General features: G+C 38.7%; 1 protein-coding gene across 1 annotated transcript; it reads right to left on the minus strand.

Annotated features, from left to right (window-relative positions):
• Positions 1–3,808: 3,808 nt before the first annotated feature.
• Positions 3,809–16,225, minus strand: hepacam2 (HEPACAM family member 2). Its single transcript, XM_008421741.3, has 9 exons — positions 15,365–16,225; positions 10,881–11,240; positions 10,501–10,788; positions 8,391–8,690; positions 7,225–7,350; positions 6,839–6,860; positions 6,724–6,758; positions 5,729–5,802; positions 3,809–5,601 (listed from the first exon to the last, which is right to left on the minus strand). Exons 1-9 carry the CDS (start codon positions 15,420–15,422, stop codon positions 5,491–5,493), a joined length of 1,374 nt encoding a protein of 457 aa, XP_008419963.1. The 5' UTR covers positions 15,423–16,225; the 3' UTR covers positions 3,809–5,490.
• Positions 16,226–17,860: the final 1,635 nt, after the last annotated feature.

Here is a 17,860-nt window from a genome sequence, read left to right on the forward strand (position 1 = left end):
TGAACGTTCAATTAATGACAAACTTGGACTAATTATCTCGTTAGTCTGTGAGTATTCGTCATTTACAACAAACATCAAACACGGTATGTATTTTTCATTAAGTATTTAACAAACAAATGGCTTCTACCGCGATAATTATGTGAAATTAAATTAATTGTCTAATATAAAAAATAGTTTGGTGCGGTCGGTCTCAGAGTCTGAGAGGCTTTTCCTTTATCAAACTTTTTTTTTTTTTTGCCTCTTATTTAGTGGAAATATTGATGTTGATGAGATGTTCTCCAAAATAACCTTTTTCAACCTTTATAGCTCCACTGTTGAAAATGAGGCTCTAACATTCCCAAATGACATTGAAATAAAATCCAGTCCAACATGGTTTGAGGATCTTCAGAACAAACAGGTCATGATGCTAGGCTACTGATTATCCCTCTGTCTGGACACAGGATCAATAGAACCAGTTTAAAAACTAAAATGAATGGTTATATGCCAGACATGGAAAACTGGGATGCACTCCATGCCATGATGGTCAGAATTTAGGTCTCATGGCATCTCAAGGTGTCAACATTGGAGCCAGTAGGCTGAGGGAAATACAGCTTTATTTTGTAGCAGTTCAAGAGCTACCAGCTTTTATATATATAATATATATATATTTATTTTGTCATAGTACCTCCAAGAATTTAAAACTACTTTCACCCCTGCGCGTTGCAAGTCGCATTGCGCTTTTTTCCGTTAAAATATGAAGTTCAGGGACTTAAGGTGGCGCCGTAAAATCCGAGCAATAACGTGACTTAGTGTCTGTTGTCACCCATCGCCTCCCCCTTTACTCGCACGAGGAGCTCCAAGACATGCGCAGTGGTTTCCTCTGAGCGGGAGAAGATGTCTGTCTAATCGTCAGTAATATAATAGCGCTGCTTAAATCATAAGATATGGCGACATGTAAAATCAGCAGCGCTTCGCTTTCACAGACGGTGGGGACTTCGTCCAACTTTTAACGTCACTTGGAAGGAAAGCTTAAAGAAAGGTAAGCTCCGTGAACCTGTTGCTATCAAAGCTAGCTGTACAGAGAGACACATGTTGCATCTGCGATAAAAAAAAAAGTTGTCACTCTGAATTATTGTGTGGAGGTGTTGACTGAGGTGTCGCATATATGGAACAACGCTGGTACCAAAGTGCAATATAGTGACATGACATTCAGGAACGATCCGATTCTTCTGGACGGATCTTTTTTTCAGCTCTAAGTATTTAATATCTAGGTGTTTTATGGGAATGTGGATCTTTAAGATCAATTTGAGAATCAATTTTGATAGGTAAATTTAATTTTTTTGTGTCATGTAGCGTGGGGTGCTGGTCTTGACTTGGTCTTGGGTTAGGTGGTCTTGACTACAACACTGCTACGTGGCTCCTTGGTTGCCTGTCCTTTCCCATCCACCTTCTTTAAATCCCCTTTCTGTTGGATTTCTTTAAAAATAAAAGCCACAAGTGGCAACAAAAAGTGAAGTTTATGTTATGTTAGGACAGGAGACAAGATGTTTTCATCCCTGAAATTATGATGCATAGAATCACATATCTAAGTCTATGTTACAGAGTAAACACAATAAAAACATGCTTTATCTGTGGCATTGTTCATTAAAATGGCACATTTCTAATGTATTAAAATTAAATACGATTGATATTAGCGATTAGGTAATGCATTCAGCAAGTACTTTTACTTTTAATACTTAAGTATTTTTAAAAGCCAGTACTTTTTTACTTTTACTTAAGTACAAATGTTAATGTGGTAGTTTTACTTTTACTTGAGTACATTTTTGTCTGTGTATTTGTACTTTTACTTAAGTACATTTTTTGAGTACTTTCTCCACCATTGGATAAATTCCATATTCCATTCGATCATATAAAACATGTTGATAGCAACCCTTGATTACTTCCTTTTCATCCTCTCTTTTTGAATCAAGGATGGGCAATAATGTTATTCCAGTGGGCCATCTGTTGATAAAAATCAAGGGTTTCACACTGAGTTGGAAATGTATTTTCCAGGAAGCTTTGATGAAAGATGCTTCGTTGTTTTGTCTCTTTTTTCTGGATGGTGGGTTTAGAATGCATAGTATACTCAGTCAAAAATTGCTACTGCTTTAATAAAGTGATATTTTCTTGGCACTTTAAACATGATCTTTAAACTTATATATGTTAAGATGTAAATTACTGGCTAAGTAATACATTAGGCTGTGTATGTGTAGTTGTTATCATTGTATTTTATTCTTCCAGGAATGTTCCTGAACTATTGCAAATAAAAACTTTTTCTCCGAGATAGTCACTGAACCAGAGTTCATTCAGGGTTACAAGAGTAAAGGGGCACTGAATATGAATGCCCCCCAATCACGTTCTGTTTGTATTTTTAACAAAAATGCAAACAAAAATGCATTTTTAACAAAAATTAAAATCATATACTATTTGCTTTCTGTTTTGTAATGATGTACTTATTTGTGCTGATCTATCCACACAAGATCAAAAAGAAAACATGCATTAAAATTTGGAATGTGAGAAAAAGGGGGGCAAATTCATAGGGTATAAAAACAGTAGCCAAATAAACTTAATCAAACCAGATGATATATTAAGATTGAAATTGCAGTGGGTGTGTTGTTTAGCCAGCCACGTTTATATTCCCTTCGCGAGAAAAGAGATCATGTCATGCCATGTTTTCCATGACTGTTTCTCCATCTTTGCCAAGTTATTAGGCCAAGCTCCGCATTGTGAGCTCTTCCAAATAATTACCAAAGCGGGTGCACGCAGACCAACTCAGCCTGTTTGTAATTGCCCTGTCAGGCCTTCAACTGAGCAACACTTGAAGGCTGCGCACCGGAGGCAGAGGGAGAGCTAGTTCCTGGTTAATCATGCTTTAGGCTGATTTCCCAGTCAAATGAAGGTGAAGCTTCTCCCCTTAGGTGAATTTACTCCACTGTTGTTTGTTAGGCAGCCATCCATAAGGCGGCGCCTCCCTTAAAGCATACACTGAGACGGAACAGATGGCCTCTGCTACCCGGAGATGCCTCCACAAAGAAGAGGCACACACACACACACAGTTGGTCAGCTCATAAGCTATAATTAGAACAAGATTAAAAAGACTTCTTGTTGTTATGCAAGGGAGCATCATATTGAGAGTTGCGGTTAATTATCTCCGCAGTCGGTAGGTAGACGCGGCTTCTGGCAAGTATTGATTCCACTTTATTTCCAAGTGTTTCAACTCAAAATGCTACTGAATTCAATCTTTCATTTTGTCATAGAGTTTGGTCTTAACAGCCCATTTGTACAGATCCAAAACCTGACTATGTGTCAGCCATTTTATAAACTCCGAAGTCCTGCTGAATAGAAAATCTTAAGCATTTTACTTGTCCTTTCTCTAAATGCACATATGTACAAACATAAAGCACATCAACACTCTTATTTACTCGTGACAAGGTGTCAGCAGGAGCAGGTGGGAGGGCACTCCGCCACATGCTGAAGCGTCCGTCTGTCCCTGCCAGTAGGCACACAGAATACCAGCAGACCAATCGCCGACAGAAATGAGCGCTCTGCTGCAGATTTGGAACAATGCATGCAACTCACATAAGTGTAATAGGAGAGATTAAATTCAAAATATTAAATACAGATCTTATTCTTCCCACTTCTGTTAAAAACAAAGTGACCTTTTTCTGCTTTGCCATTTCATGAAAAACGTGTAAGCACAGGGACAGAGTGAGAGTACAGAGAGAGTTTGAATTGCGTTCATCTTGTTTTGTTATGGACAGCCAAAAGAACTTTACAATGACCCACAAAAGTAAATACATATATATTTAATAAAGTACAAAAAACATATATAGACATACTGTACAATCATTTCAGAATTATTAGTATTTTCTTTCTTAAAGCATGTGATTTTACTCAGTTTGAGCAGGAAAAGCAAAGGAAAACAAACAAAAGAATACTTTTGGAGAAACAGACTCAAGTAGCACAATGACCATGAAAAGGCAGAATATTCAAGAGATTAATTAAGTTTGTTTTACATTTTGCATCTATTCATTGTGTAGTTTTAACAGTGAAACTTGTCCAAAATGGGAATTGCAAGCAATGAGTATCGGTTTTTAAAATATACTCCCTGCCTTCCATGAGTCGCATGTTTGACCTAGTTCTCCTACAAAACTTTCCCTCAACTCACCTGACTTTCTGTTTAACACAAAAAAGCTACAAAACTTGACTTTCGGTAGTGACAAGAAGGTACTCCAAGTTGGACAAGAGAAGAAAATGGATCCAATCCAATCCAATCCAATCCATTCTTATTGTACTGCACTTTAACATACCAAACAGGACCAGTGTTGCACAGAATACATAAACATTACAAATGGTGTGTGATACAGTTTATTGTCTCAAAACAACCTTTTATTCCCACGACAAAGCAAGACATAAACTGGGTCTGATCTCAAAATAGCCAACAAAAAACCCAACAGCAGCCATAAATAAAGTAGATTGGAACATTGTTTTTAAGAATTTCTGTATGTATGTCATGCCCACAGAGCTAGAGAAAAAAAACAAAAAAACACCACTTTTAAAAAACAGCTTTAATTTTTTTTTTGTTGTTTTTTCCTTCTAAAAACTTACTTTGCATGTAGACAACAGACACATCAAAATGTCTACCTTGCAAAACATCCCTGTTTTTGATGTATAATGTACCCCCTCAACTGGAGCATTTAAATTACATTCACTAGTAACTGGTAGATGAGACACTGCAAGAACGTTCAGTATGTGAAAAATACACCATTTTTATTCAAACAATAAAATTGTCTACACCTATTTCAGTATGAGCATTGTGTACGGTCATAGGTGGTAAAAAAAAATTAAATAAAAATAAACAAGAAAATAAAAGACTTCTTGTATATTTCTCCTGAAAACAAAAATGCTTTTCTTGCTTTCTTTTTCCATTTCTAGGAACTTCACAAACAAGAAACAAAAAATGGAAATAGAGTATTATATGTAAAGTCTCTTTAGGATAATCCATGTACAATATTTACAATAGAGCAATCAAATGCCTTCATTGTAACACTTGTCAGAAAACATACGGTTATTTAAGGGACTGTTTGAATTGGCAAGTTAATTTGTTTCTTAAAGCAACAACGTCACATAAGTTGCAAAGTTTTGGCTGTTTATACATTAAAAAAAGCTCAAGGTAATATAAAGATCTGCTTGGTTTATAACGATCTTCATTCTTGAACACATAATAAAAATTAATCATGTTAAATAAAATAAAATAAAAAAAACACAATCATACATCAACTTTTTACCTATTTCTAGTAGAAGATGATAAATATCTGTCCCAAGCTCTCGACAGTAACAGTGCATATTCAGGTCGTGTACCCCAACAAGTCTCCTTCATTTTGTGTGCAAAAAAACAGTTGGGCAGCAAACACAAGAATAAGGCTACACAGAAATCTTCAAGTGTGACAACTGAATCTACCCAGCAAACAATCACTTCAGCAAGCTGGCACTGGGGGATTCTGGGACGTGTCTGATCACATCGTAGATGGTGGTGTGCATATCTTGAATGGACTCAAGCCGGGCCAGAGATTTGCATGATGACTGCGGAAGTCGGGGGAGAGGGGAATAAATAATGATGACACAATGGAAAATGAGAAAAACAGAAACTAATTGAGAAGGATTTTTACTTCCTCTTCAAAGTGCCATCAGAGAACAATATGTAAATCACCTGGGTGGAGTCCATTTTTCCTGGTATGGAGACAAACTCATAGATGCCAAAGTCGTCTGCTGCATCTTCATGACCTGTGCATACATTTTATAATGTAAGAATCGCAGTAAGGGAAATGGTCTTACTGTGCTAAGACATGTTTGTCCTCTTGCATATTTCTTGTTTTTGCACTTATATATATATATTTATTTATTTTATTTTATTTATTTATTTTTTTTACAGAAAAGCGTGCATTCATCAGGAAAAAAAAAAACATTGAAAGTTTGACCGGTTTCTGTAGTGCGTTGGTCTGGAGCCACGTTGTTGCTTAACAAACTGAGCATTTGTGCCAATTGAAGGAACCAAAGATTTTTCTCTTTATCTGAAAATTTTAAGAGGAGATTGTCCGACTTGAGGTTTGTGACGCTCAAGCTCACTTGGGTATGCAGCAGGACAATCACTGAAGGGACAGCAGCAAGTTCACCTTTGAACAGCTCAAATAATAAAACTAGTGAACTAGTCAAAGTCTAGACTTAAATTGACACACTTTTCCATAAAGCCTTAAGTGCTGGAAGACCCTCCAGTGTGGGTCAATTAAAAATAATTCTGCAATCAAGAGGCTCAGATTCATTTGGCTGTTTTTTTATTTTTTGAATGAATAATTTAGCCTTTAAAACCTTCATATTTAGAATAACTCACCTTATATGTCCTGGACATCAAAATTTTAAACAAAAAATACAAGAAACTTTTTCTCACAGCTTTGTACCATGATAACATAAAACTTGGTATTGCTGTTTCCCTGACCTTGTTTACTTTTTCACTCTACTGTCATTTCAAACCAATTTTTCAACCTTCTGTTAGGTTTTTCAACAAGACCGTAACTGTGGACATCCATTACTCCCTGTGCTAATGCCTAACAAAAGATGATGTAGTGCATTTGCTGCATAACATGTTGTGCTTTTGTGTTTACGTGTAAATAAAAGCATTTTTCGTTATGAAAGAGTCAACCTTGTTACCTGAGCGATGAGGTCGTTTCTGCTCTGAAAACGGCCTGTGGAGAGAAATTTGAACGGTTATTTTAGATGTCAGACGACGATAACTGGGATCTGATTTAATAATCCGAGTGCGTACCTGTTGTAGATGTTCATGAGGACTGTTGATTTTAAAGTGACAGAGGTAAAAAAGAAAATACAATTATTTCCAAATCCAAGCGTGAGAAACATAACAATTCTCTGTCATATTCAAATAGAGAAGTTACTTTACCCGGGTTAGATTCCCTTTGACTAATATTTGCAAGTTATTTAAATATTTCTGTGGAACTTCTGCATGTATGAGCTAATGCAGGAAGGTGGCGAGGAATACTCTGAAATGTTACTACCGTCACGTTGGCTCATTCTGATTTAAGGCTTTCAGAAATAAGTAATAGACCGAAACTCATGTGGACAGATAATACAAGATCTTTAGGAAACCACATGTGTTAAAAAAAAGTTAATCATAAACGGGCATCATCACCCTACCTCTCTTTGGATGACATGCCCTGCGGAAGAGGAACAGCAGCATAAAGCCAATGATGAATGAAGAACAGACCGCGATGGCTGCCAGCAGAGACGTAGATCTACCGTCATCGGCGTATTTCTCTTTCACTGTACACAAACAAAGACAATATATAGCTGAGTATAATATTCAGACAAGAAAGCATCATGCAAGACAGTGATTTAAAAAACTGTTTCCCGTTCCTTGAACTTGTGCACGACTTCCTGCACTTCCAAGAAGTCATGCACAAATATGCCCTCAGCAGATGGATCTTTTGAATGTATATAACGTGCAAGCAATAAAAGGAATGCTTATGACTCACATTGAGTTTCAGCACTTTTTAAAATTAAGGTAATTTGTGTGTGAAATATATCTTTAAAGTGGGATGTAATGAGGTAAACGCACACAATCATGTCGCCTTCCATGCTTAGAAACCTACTTATTGGGCAAATTTAAATAAATTAAACAATTTAAAACACAAAGTGTAAAAAAAGACCCTCATTCAGTCTATGAATGAGGGCCTATGTGTCTATCTTGATATTAAAAAACAAAACGTGTGTCGAGGTTTGCCCATGATTTTGACTTCTTTTTTTTTTTTTAAGGTGTCTGGCATGACTTCTGTTGACTCACACCAAGCTGAGTTTTAAATCAAAGGCAGTATCGGCAATAACCGTCTCTGTGACTCTTGCTCTCACTATCACCAAGACAACATATCAATGCCCCCATACGGCACACAGAAACTGCCCATGCTATAAAACTTAGTCAATAAACACAACAGCTGCTATGCCCTGTTGACTTTCCCAGCCACTGAACTCTAATACAGACTGCAGCTGACAGCAACCTAGCAACAGAGATAAAATCTTAGTTTCAATAATAGCCGTGTATATTTTATGCTATATCCATAACCTGCTTGTGCAAGTCAGCTGCTGTGTAGAATAATGCTCGTGATGCAGTATTATTACTACAGTGGACAGCTTTATCATTCGGAAAGTGTCAACTCTTTTTTTTTTTTTTCTTTTTTTTTTAAAACGCTTCATCAGACTCTTCTGCTTTTGGCATGAAGCGCAGTTCACAGAGTGTTTATCTTAGAGGATTCCCAATACCAACCCACGCTCCGCTCCGTCCTGCCGATATTCCGCCCTCCACCCACCTGTTCTCAAGCTGGCCACCACCAGAGTGAACTGGGCCTCGTCCTGCTTCTTGGTCATGTTGTTGAAGGCTCGGCACAGGTAGTCCTCAGTCTGGGCCAGCTCGTCGGACTTCACCTGCAGCTGCGGGCCCGTTGTGATGATCTTTGTGGCATTGGGGCTCTTGGAGATCCAGATGTAGCTGTTGGGGGGGTTGGAATCGGCCTGGCATTCGAAGTGCACCAGCTCTCCGGGGTTGATGGTGAACACCTTCCCTGTTCGGAGGCCCTGGCCGGAGTTCACCTCCAGGTTGTAGGGACCATCTGTGTGCGGGTAGGGGGAACATGACAATTTGTTTTGTTAAATAGTACTCTACAGTTTAATGAACAGTCTCATTTCAGTGGATGATGGGAACATTTTAGATCATCTGCTTGCAGGATTTTAATAACCAATGAGTGAGTTGAGCCCGGTTTGCCTAACCTCGATTTTTATAATCAGGTTTCATGTAGTGGTGTCAAAACTAGACCCATGGGGCTTGTGTCTTGGTGTGCTCCTGCGAATGGACACCACTGGTTTGGAGAAACACATTTCAAAATACACTTCAGTAAAGTAATTAAAGGGTAAAGTGATTTAATTAAATGCTCTGCCATTGAATTGGCAGCTACTTTGTTTCAGCAGTTATGTATTTGTTTGATACACGTAATATGTGTTTGGCACTTATAAGCTGAAATCTATAATAACCTGTCCCCCAAAAAAATCCATTGTGGTAATCAAATTGTGTAGTTAATATTTCCTAATGCTACTAAAATGAAAACCTGATAAGCAATACTGTGACCGAATAAACAGAGAACGCACTTTCTTTTTACCTTAACTGTATATGTTTATATCGGAAGTGATGCTTCAAACTTTCCACGCTAGAAAACGGGCAACATTATCTATTTTAACCCCCAAAGTGAAAGAAAAACTGAAACACTGAAGCCTGAAGCGCTTGTGCGTCTTACTTTCAAACACTCAGTAATCTTGGTTGCTGACATGTACCAGGACAAGTTTGGCCTTAAGGGAAAAGCATATCTCCCTACTCTAGTTTCACTGTAAGGAGCGTCATAATTAAATCAACAGGTAACATACTCCTGTGCAAAACACATCAAGCCAGAGTTTGATGCTGTGTGGTCACAAAAAAACAATGTCTATTATTTTTGAAACTAGGTGAAATGGGTGAAACACAAGAATCTCATAGGACAGCATTATTACAGGGTCCCTTTTGAATATGTTCTCCAAATCCCATCTTAAATCGTGACTTATCCAAAAGTGACTGCTGCTTTAAGCCACCAACTTCAGACTTTGGCGGTTACACTTGAGGTCAGAAAATTCAGAAATACAAAATTAAAAAAAACTTCTGTGTTTTTTATCTTTGGTTTCGTTGAAATTATCACATATTCAAATTAATTCACAAATTTGACTCCATGCTACCTCAAACTCCCAGAACTAGGAGAGCTTTGTCAGCACTCCTCGTAAAATATCAGAGCCCACTGAGATAAATCTGCTCCTATGCAAATACTTTCCCGTAAGAGAAATATGTTTTCAGGTGACAGCAGCAGGTAGCAGCAGGAGTTCAAGAAAATTTACATACAGCCTGATCAAACACCTCGGGGGGAAATTGCAAATGAGAGAACTTAAAAACAAAAAAACGTAGACATAATATGTTTATAATTTGTTGTCAGAACATTAACGTTGGGATGATAAAAACATATTTGTGAACACTTTTATATAAAGATGGTTAAAATTAAAGAACAGATTTGCTGTGGCGTATAATTTAAACTAAGTGGCAGAGTGCTAAATATATATTCTGTTCACCACTTAAGTTATTAAATTGGTAAACTGACTCGTTGGATGACGTCTAAGTGTTTTGTGGGTGAGAGTTAAAGGGTTAAATAGTGGTAGCATTGTGTTCCCTGCCATCTTCAGGTTTAATCACATTGATATTTGTTTTCAAATGATAAAAGAGGAGCCATCAACAAGAACAGCGTTTATATGTTGAATTTCTAAACAGATTCAGGAGTTTCTCAGGTGGAACTTGTAAAATAATAAATGAAAGAAAAGAAAATAAAAGAAAAGAAAGGGATGTCTACTCACAGTAAACATTGAGCTCCACTCCCCTGCTTTCAATGATTTGGCTCACAGGGTTGCTGACAGCACAGCGATAAGTCCCCTTGTCCTCCTTCCTCACAGGGCTAATCAACAGCTTGGATTTGTCTTGAGTAAAGTGGTATCTCTCGCTGGGAGTAAGTAAAACATTATCCCTTAGCCACCGGAAGGCAACTCTTGTTCCTTTCTCAACAGAACAAGTCCAAGTTACATTTGCTTTGTCTTCTATGACTGTATATGACGGCTTCTTCTCAATGACTGGTCTGGAGACAAGTTCTGAATAGAAGAAAAAAAAAAAAACATTCATTGCTAATTGTAGATCTAATCAGCATGTCAGGGAGCATAAAATCAAAGAGTTAATAACTCACCATCTACTGTCACATGGATAGTTCTTTCTTCTTTCTTCACCGTTCCTTTTTCGTTATGAAACTCTATGTTGAGGCTCAGCTTGTAATATCCCTCGTCGTCCTCGTTCAAATTCCGGATGGACAGAGAAGCGTTTGGCTCTTTGAAGTCCAGGCGCTTGCGGTACATCATGTCTATGATTTTGCTTTCTTTGTTAAATGAGACCAAAATGGTGCTGGCACCATTCACGTTAATGTGAGACCAACTTCCCTGGATCTCAGCTTCATCCAGTGGAAATCTGGCATCGACAGAGAGGAGAAGATCCTTCCCTTTGGTTCCATGATGAACCGATGAACGAATGTGAATCAGTTCGCAGCCGACATCTGAGATAAAGGACATGATAAGATTAGGAAAAAAAACAAAAAAGCTGAAGATGACTTGTTAATTAAATTCAACTAAAGATATGAACTTACTCTATAATGTACTGTATGCCAACACAAAATAATTTTAATGTGAAGATACTAAATAAACAAGCAACAAATTACGTTCAGGGGTTTTTCTCAGTTTTTATCGTTTAATTAATGTGTAGAAGCAGCTCCTCCATCTTTGTTTTGGTCACTACACAACATAGATTATATACAAGTAAAAATGAAAAGTTGGTGATAACTGAATAATACCAACGAAACGATTTCAATTTAATGATGTCCTTCCACAATAGTTTAGCACTAAAATACAAAATGGAATTCTTTAGATTACCCAACACAATTTAGAGCAAGTATTTTCTGTATATGCTTTCTATTTCTGTTACCCAGGAAAATGTTATTGACCAGCACTTGTTGCTGGTGAGTCTATGAAACCAAACCAGTGCATCCAGTTTGCATCCTGCTTTTCAAATTGCCCACGTCCTGAAACTGTAGTGAGTTAATATTGACCCAGTTCACTAAAGGGTGTCGTTGTTGCCAAGCATGAGGCCTGTCTGATCCTGACTCCCTGCGCGGCAAACAGTCAGGCTTGTCTGAAGTCTGAAGTTACAGTAATTGCTGATGTATTGAGCGTTTTTGTCTGTTCAGGCTTCGGTTTGGTTGCCAAGCAGTGAGCTACAACAAGCCCAAGAAAGGGGGAGTTGTAAAGAACATGCGACTCTTTAAAACATGTGCAAAACAAGCTCAAATATTTATATTTTTATTGAGTGTTCTGTTTCATCTTCCTCTTTCTCTTTTGTGAACCACACTTCTATTTGTGTGCCATCTTTCTCTGGAATCAGCGCTCAAAGTAATAGCACCCTCGTGAGAAGCAGTGTCAGTTCTTCGTTTGTGCTAAAATTTAAGCAAATAGTTCGATTCGCTTTAGGCCCAATAAGCTTTTCCCTCTTTTGAGGTCTACTTGGTACAATGCCCTGCATTCACACCGCATTCACCTGAGCGTAATTTAATCGCAGATTAAATCCATCCGTTCTGTGAAAGCCACACGGGGGGGTTGAGAGAGAATATTTTTAGTGAACAAAGACCAAGGAACACAGCGGACAGGTCAGGGATCCAGTTGTGGAGAAGTTTAATAATTGCAAAAGAGGCCCATAATAACTTTTGAGGAGCTGCACAGATACACAGCTCAACTGGGAAAAACGTTGCAAGAGTAGCAAGAAGTCAGCAAACTGTTAAAGGAGAGCCGTGAGAAGTTCAAGCACAGGACACAAGCAAATGTGTGGAAGAAGGTGCATTGTTCAGATGAGACTTTGGTGAACTGTTTATGCGTATATCCATGGGTATGTGTGATGCTAAGCACCTTGGACACATTTTTCTCACAGTGAAATATGATGGTAGGAACATCATGGGATGCTCTACTTCAGCAGAGACAGAGGAGATGGTGCAAATACTGCAGTTGTAGAGATCAGTATACTAGCAGAAAATGTGTTAGTGGGCAAAAGACTTGAGACTGAGGTGACATAATGGCCCTAAACATGCAACTAGAGCTACAGTTGAACCATCAAAGCATTAAACCATGCTTTGATGGTTTGCATCAAAGCATTCAGATGGGAAAAAGGCCTAGTCAAACTACGGAGCTAAGTTCAACTGCTAGTCTTATTCTTATGGAAAGTACTCGCCCAGGTTAGCTAACTATAAATGTGCGTCCCAGTTTTCTGATTTGTCTTCCTCATCGCCGTAACGCACGGCCCTGTGTTGATCTATCACAATGAATCCCATTGAAGTTTGTGGTTGTGAACAAAAAGTTAATCGGTAGAGAATAATTTTCGCGAGGCACAGTTTCAGCCTTCTCCGCGGCGACTGCCGCCCACGTTGCTCATCACAATACATCTACTGTGCGTCTGCTGTTATGTCCTAAATAATACATGCAGTGCAAAAAAGCCACAGTGACACGTTCCACTCTCCAGCCCGCAGGCCAGTTTCTGTGTCACTGTGTGGGTGCGTGTGTGTCTGTCTGGTGTGTGTGTGTTGTCAGTAGCAGGAGTGCGGCTGTGTTTACACCAGCTGAGAGCTGGTTAAAAAGGGCAAAATGAGGAGAAGTGTGCCCAGCCCGCTCCCTCGCTGTTGTCCCCAAACAGCTTGGCAATTGTTGTGGTGATAGAGTGTAGATTGCTGTGACAATGGGCTTTTAGGGCGAGAGGATATCTTCGTTTAGCGGACATGCCCTCACAGATTTTAAACAAGCAGCGTGTGGAGAGCTACCAGCACCTGCCTCTTATCGCCCTCACTACACATCCAAGATGTTTGGACACTAAACAAAGTCAACAGGTGCATCTCCGAACACCGCCATCCCCTGTGCTTTAAACAGACAAGACAAACAGGCCTTCATGTCAGGGAGAGTTGGTGAAACAAATATCAAAGCAGTTAGGAAAGTTCCTGCTGGATGAATTTTATGTAGTTTGTAATGAGTGGAGTACACTGGTTCATGAATGCAGTTTCTGAGTCACAGATGAGTCCTCACGCTGTCTTTCCACTAACCTCAACCAACAATAGAACTGAAGCTAATTCTGTCAAGTCATATTGTGCTGCTGACGGCAGAAGGACATATTTTTAAAATTTCCGTTTTAGCAAGAAAACCTAAGATTTGAGGTCAGCTTGGATTCAAAAAATGCATCAGTAAAGTTATTTAATTTAAGAAAATTTCTCTTAAATTCTTTTAGTTTTTTTTGTTAATAGGAATAGAAAGGTGCCAACGACTTGTCTCAGTTTGGAGTGGTTAGAGCTTTTTTTATGCTTAAAAATTGCAATCAAGTTTCATTATCCTCATTGGGAAATAATTTTCCAAAAGTTTTGGAAGATATTCTCAATCCACCTGAGTTGTACCCTACAAGGCAAAAATATACAGGAACCTCAGCTACTACTTTTTTGTTGTTGTTGTTGTTGTTGTTGTTTTTGTCTTTTCTTATTCCCAAGAGTTTATTATTTATCAGTTGTGCAAAAGTTGCAATATTCCACATGTCAAAGAAGAAATCCACTCCTGACTCTGCACAGCAGCCAGTCCCATCGTGTAGCTTAGCGTAGCAGAAGGCATAGGACACAATTTAAAAAATATATATATAAATACATAAATACAAATATAAAAATAGATAAATACAACAAGTCAAGCTAACAATCTAAGTTTCCATTTTTATTTTTTTATTATGTTTAGAACTACAGCCCATCGTCTTTACTGAAAAAAAAAAACTATTTCTTGAAATTGAGGAAAATATGCTGTTTAGAAACTCTCGCAATCATTCTATGAAATTATTAATTATTATTATTATTATACTTTCCTGCCTCATTGATAAATACATTTCATTTATTAACATCAACTATTGAACAGAGGGAATAATGTGTGTTTCCCATTTTGTCCAGTAAATCTGCTACTGACACAGCCAAAGCAGCAAGTTCTACTTTACTGCTCGCCTAAGCTGTTAGGACTGAAAAAAAAAAAAAAACAGAAATGCAAACAAAAATAAATTCTCTTAGCAGACCCACTGAGACGACAAAAGCGCACAAACTTGTCGCTGTCAAACAAAAGAGAAAAGGTTCCGAAATATAGCTTTTATCGACAAATTTTACCACACCTAGCAAAAGCGTTCATAACTTTTCATCCACAAGCTAAAGAGATTTTACGTGATAGACCAGAACTGTGCTTCTTAGCACCTTGTCACTCCTTGACTGTCATCATGACAGTGTTGTAATCATGCAAACACATGAAAATTCAAGCACAATTCATTATATTGTTTAGACAACTACTTTCATTTTAAAAAAAAGTAAAGAAAAAAAGCATTAAAACAAACAGTAGAATAAATTTTAATGGGAAACTCGTCTAGCAATTGTTTGGATATTTCCTGTTATGTCCCAAAAAGTATATAAAGTTTATAAAGTCTATTGTAAAGCAGCAATGACCCCCAGTTTTAGAACAAATCTGCAGCTGACATTGCGAGGCAACCGGTCCCACCGTACCTGCACAGTAACAGCAATGGTCTTAACTAACCCAACCAAGCTCCGCATCCCGCCACAAAACGCTTTGAAACTCTCACCTGTTAGGACAAACAGGACGGAGCAGACGCACAACACCGTTGTTCTGGTGGCCTCCATGGCATCTTATCCTTTGGGGAATATGAGGGACTTCTGATGCGCCGGCAGGGCGTGTGGGACGTCGGTCAGAGGAGAAAAGAGGAAGGGAAAGAAGAGTAGGAGGAGGAGGAGAAGAGAAGTGAGACTGGCTGTGGTGACAACATTTGCCAGGGAAATAAGAAGAGCTGCAGAAGCTTTCCTGCATGCAGCTCTATGCTCCTCCCATGTGACACAGAGCAAGAGGTCCACCTGGCAGAGAGGAGCTGCACAGTGTGGCCCTGACACTCACACAGAAACAAACCTGCCCCTGAGGGTGAGGGTCTTAGTCCGTCAAAGGGGAACCGAGACATGAAACTGTAAAAAGATAGTCGAGAGCAGGGTGTCTTTACACTTTAGCGCACCAGCTGTCTGCTGCTTCGATGCCCGGGGCTGCGAAAACAAAGCTTTTAACTCCTAACGCCGTGTAACAATTGTTGCTCAGCCATCAGCAGTCAGCTATTCAGTCAGGAATCGTGCTGGAAGTCTAGAAAGACGAGAGCTGAAAGCCAGAGAATCCTGCACAAATAAAATACCTATCAAATGTTTTCCCAAGACTTTCACCCCTTAGGAAAACACCAGGGAGAAGAATGAGTCTAAAGTTGGAAGAAAAAAATGTTCACTGAGTTCCCTTCACAATGTTCGCTTTCAAAGAAAGGTGCATTTCGCTCTTCATCTGTGAAAAGGGCAGATGCAAATGAGGAGATTACTGTGGAAATGTCTTCCTTTCCACTAAAGACGCCAAATATCTCCCAGGACATCCTCCTGTCCTGCTTACAGAATCGTCTGGATTAAAACGAGGATTTGTCTTAATTTGATTTCCAGAAGGCCAAATTAAACATTGGCTCTTACACTTCATATGTCTCCTGGCTATTGCCGCAGAAGGTTTTCTTGCTTGGACGATGCGGTTAGCTTGGGATTGAACGGCACAGTGAATGAATTGGGTCATTGTAAACTGTGTAAATAAGTCCCTGATTTGATGATGGTACCATCAGGGAAATCGGTTATTTGTGTATTCTCAGGCCCCCGTTTCTGGGATGCTTGATTCCCAAGGAAAATAAGCAAAATTATATTGAAACAGTTTCAGCATTCCTTAAAGGGGAAAGCATGGTTTGGCAGTTTTTATCCAACCTTAAGTCCAAACATACTTTCTGGTTTTGAAGTTTTCATACTTAAATAGAATGAAAGTCAGATGTTCCTCATGTTTTCCTTTCTAACGAACTGAAACCTTTATGTGCGTCTCTTTCTTTCAGTCGCCAGAGACTGCATGGCTCTGTTTTGCCTGTAGGTGGGGTCAACACATCAGTTATTCAGTCCTGTGTTGCAGCTAAGAGGCCTTCACAATTTAAATACTTAAATCAAACTTTGTGTTCTAGCTGCTCCATTTTGATCAAGGCTTCATCTTGAGAGCTACTTGCTGTGAATGTCAATGTTTTTTTCACACTTTGGAAAGACATTTTCCAGTTGTATAATTTTTTAACTGAGAAATGTATTACTGAGGAAAGCAATTTCGCTATCACCTCTTGAAGAACCGTCCATGAAACTCTCTTATGATCATCGTATCAGGCAGATAGGATTTATCATGTTTTGTTGTTGTTTTATCTTTAAGCTGAGATGCTCCAGCTAAGAAGACCATTTTGTTTTCAGACACTAAAGTAGATTCAGTCCAAGACTATGTGATTGATGTTTACAGTTACTTCCCATTTTGCAAAGAAAAAAAATTTTCAAAGCAAATGGAAACATAAAAGACTTGCAGCTGCAAATGCAGTTGCAAGTGGCTGTACAAAGTCTTGATTCAGGGCTGTGAGATATAAAAACAGGTTTGTAAAAAAAGAAAAAAGAAAAGTAAATGAAGTATTTCCCACCTCACTGTTGCTCCCATTACTAATAGCTACAGAAGAAGAGCATACAAGTCAGTCAGTTGTGTGTATTTTTAGTAAACGCTGAACATTTCAGCATAAAATGAAGGGATGTTGAGAAACGCACAAAGTTCTTACCTAATGACTGGGTCAGGATGTTTTTTCCTTCTACTCTGAGCTTTTGACAAGACTCTAAACTGAAGAACGATCAGCTAGATCAGCCATTTTAAAGATGCAACGTGAAAATGTTAAGGTAATAGCCAGCATTACTTTATTTGACGGTCAGGTGCACATGTCTGCCAACACAAGGGGGGAAATGTTCTTGTCTGATTTGTGACTGAAGCTCTGCAGATGCTTTACTGTCTATCGGTCTAAAATCATCCAGTCACTATTTTTAAATCAAAGACATTCACTTCTGCAACGTCCAGAGGGTTCTTGGATCTAAAGTGATCTTTAGCCAATCAGCTTCCTCCTCGAATATTTCACCCCGGCTCTAAACCTCCTTTCGACATCACCGACAAACTGCACTCCGTCTTCGCTTATGGTGCCTCGTTGCTGATTTAC

This window comes from Poecilia reticulata, chromosome 11 (assembly GCF_904066995.2).
Source record: "Poecilia reticulata chromosome 11, P_reticulata-male-v2, whole genome shotgun sequence".
Classification (NCBI taxonomy): domain Eukaryota; kingdom Metazoa; phylum Chordata; class Actinopteri; order Cyprinodontiformes; family Poeciliidae; genus Poecilia; species Poecilia reticulata.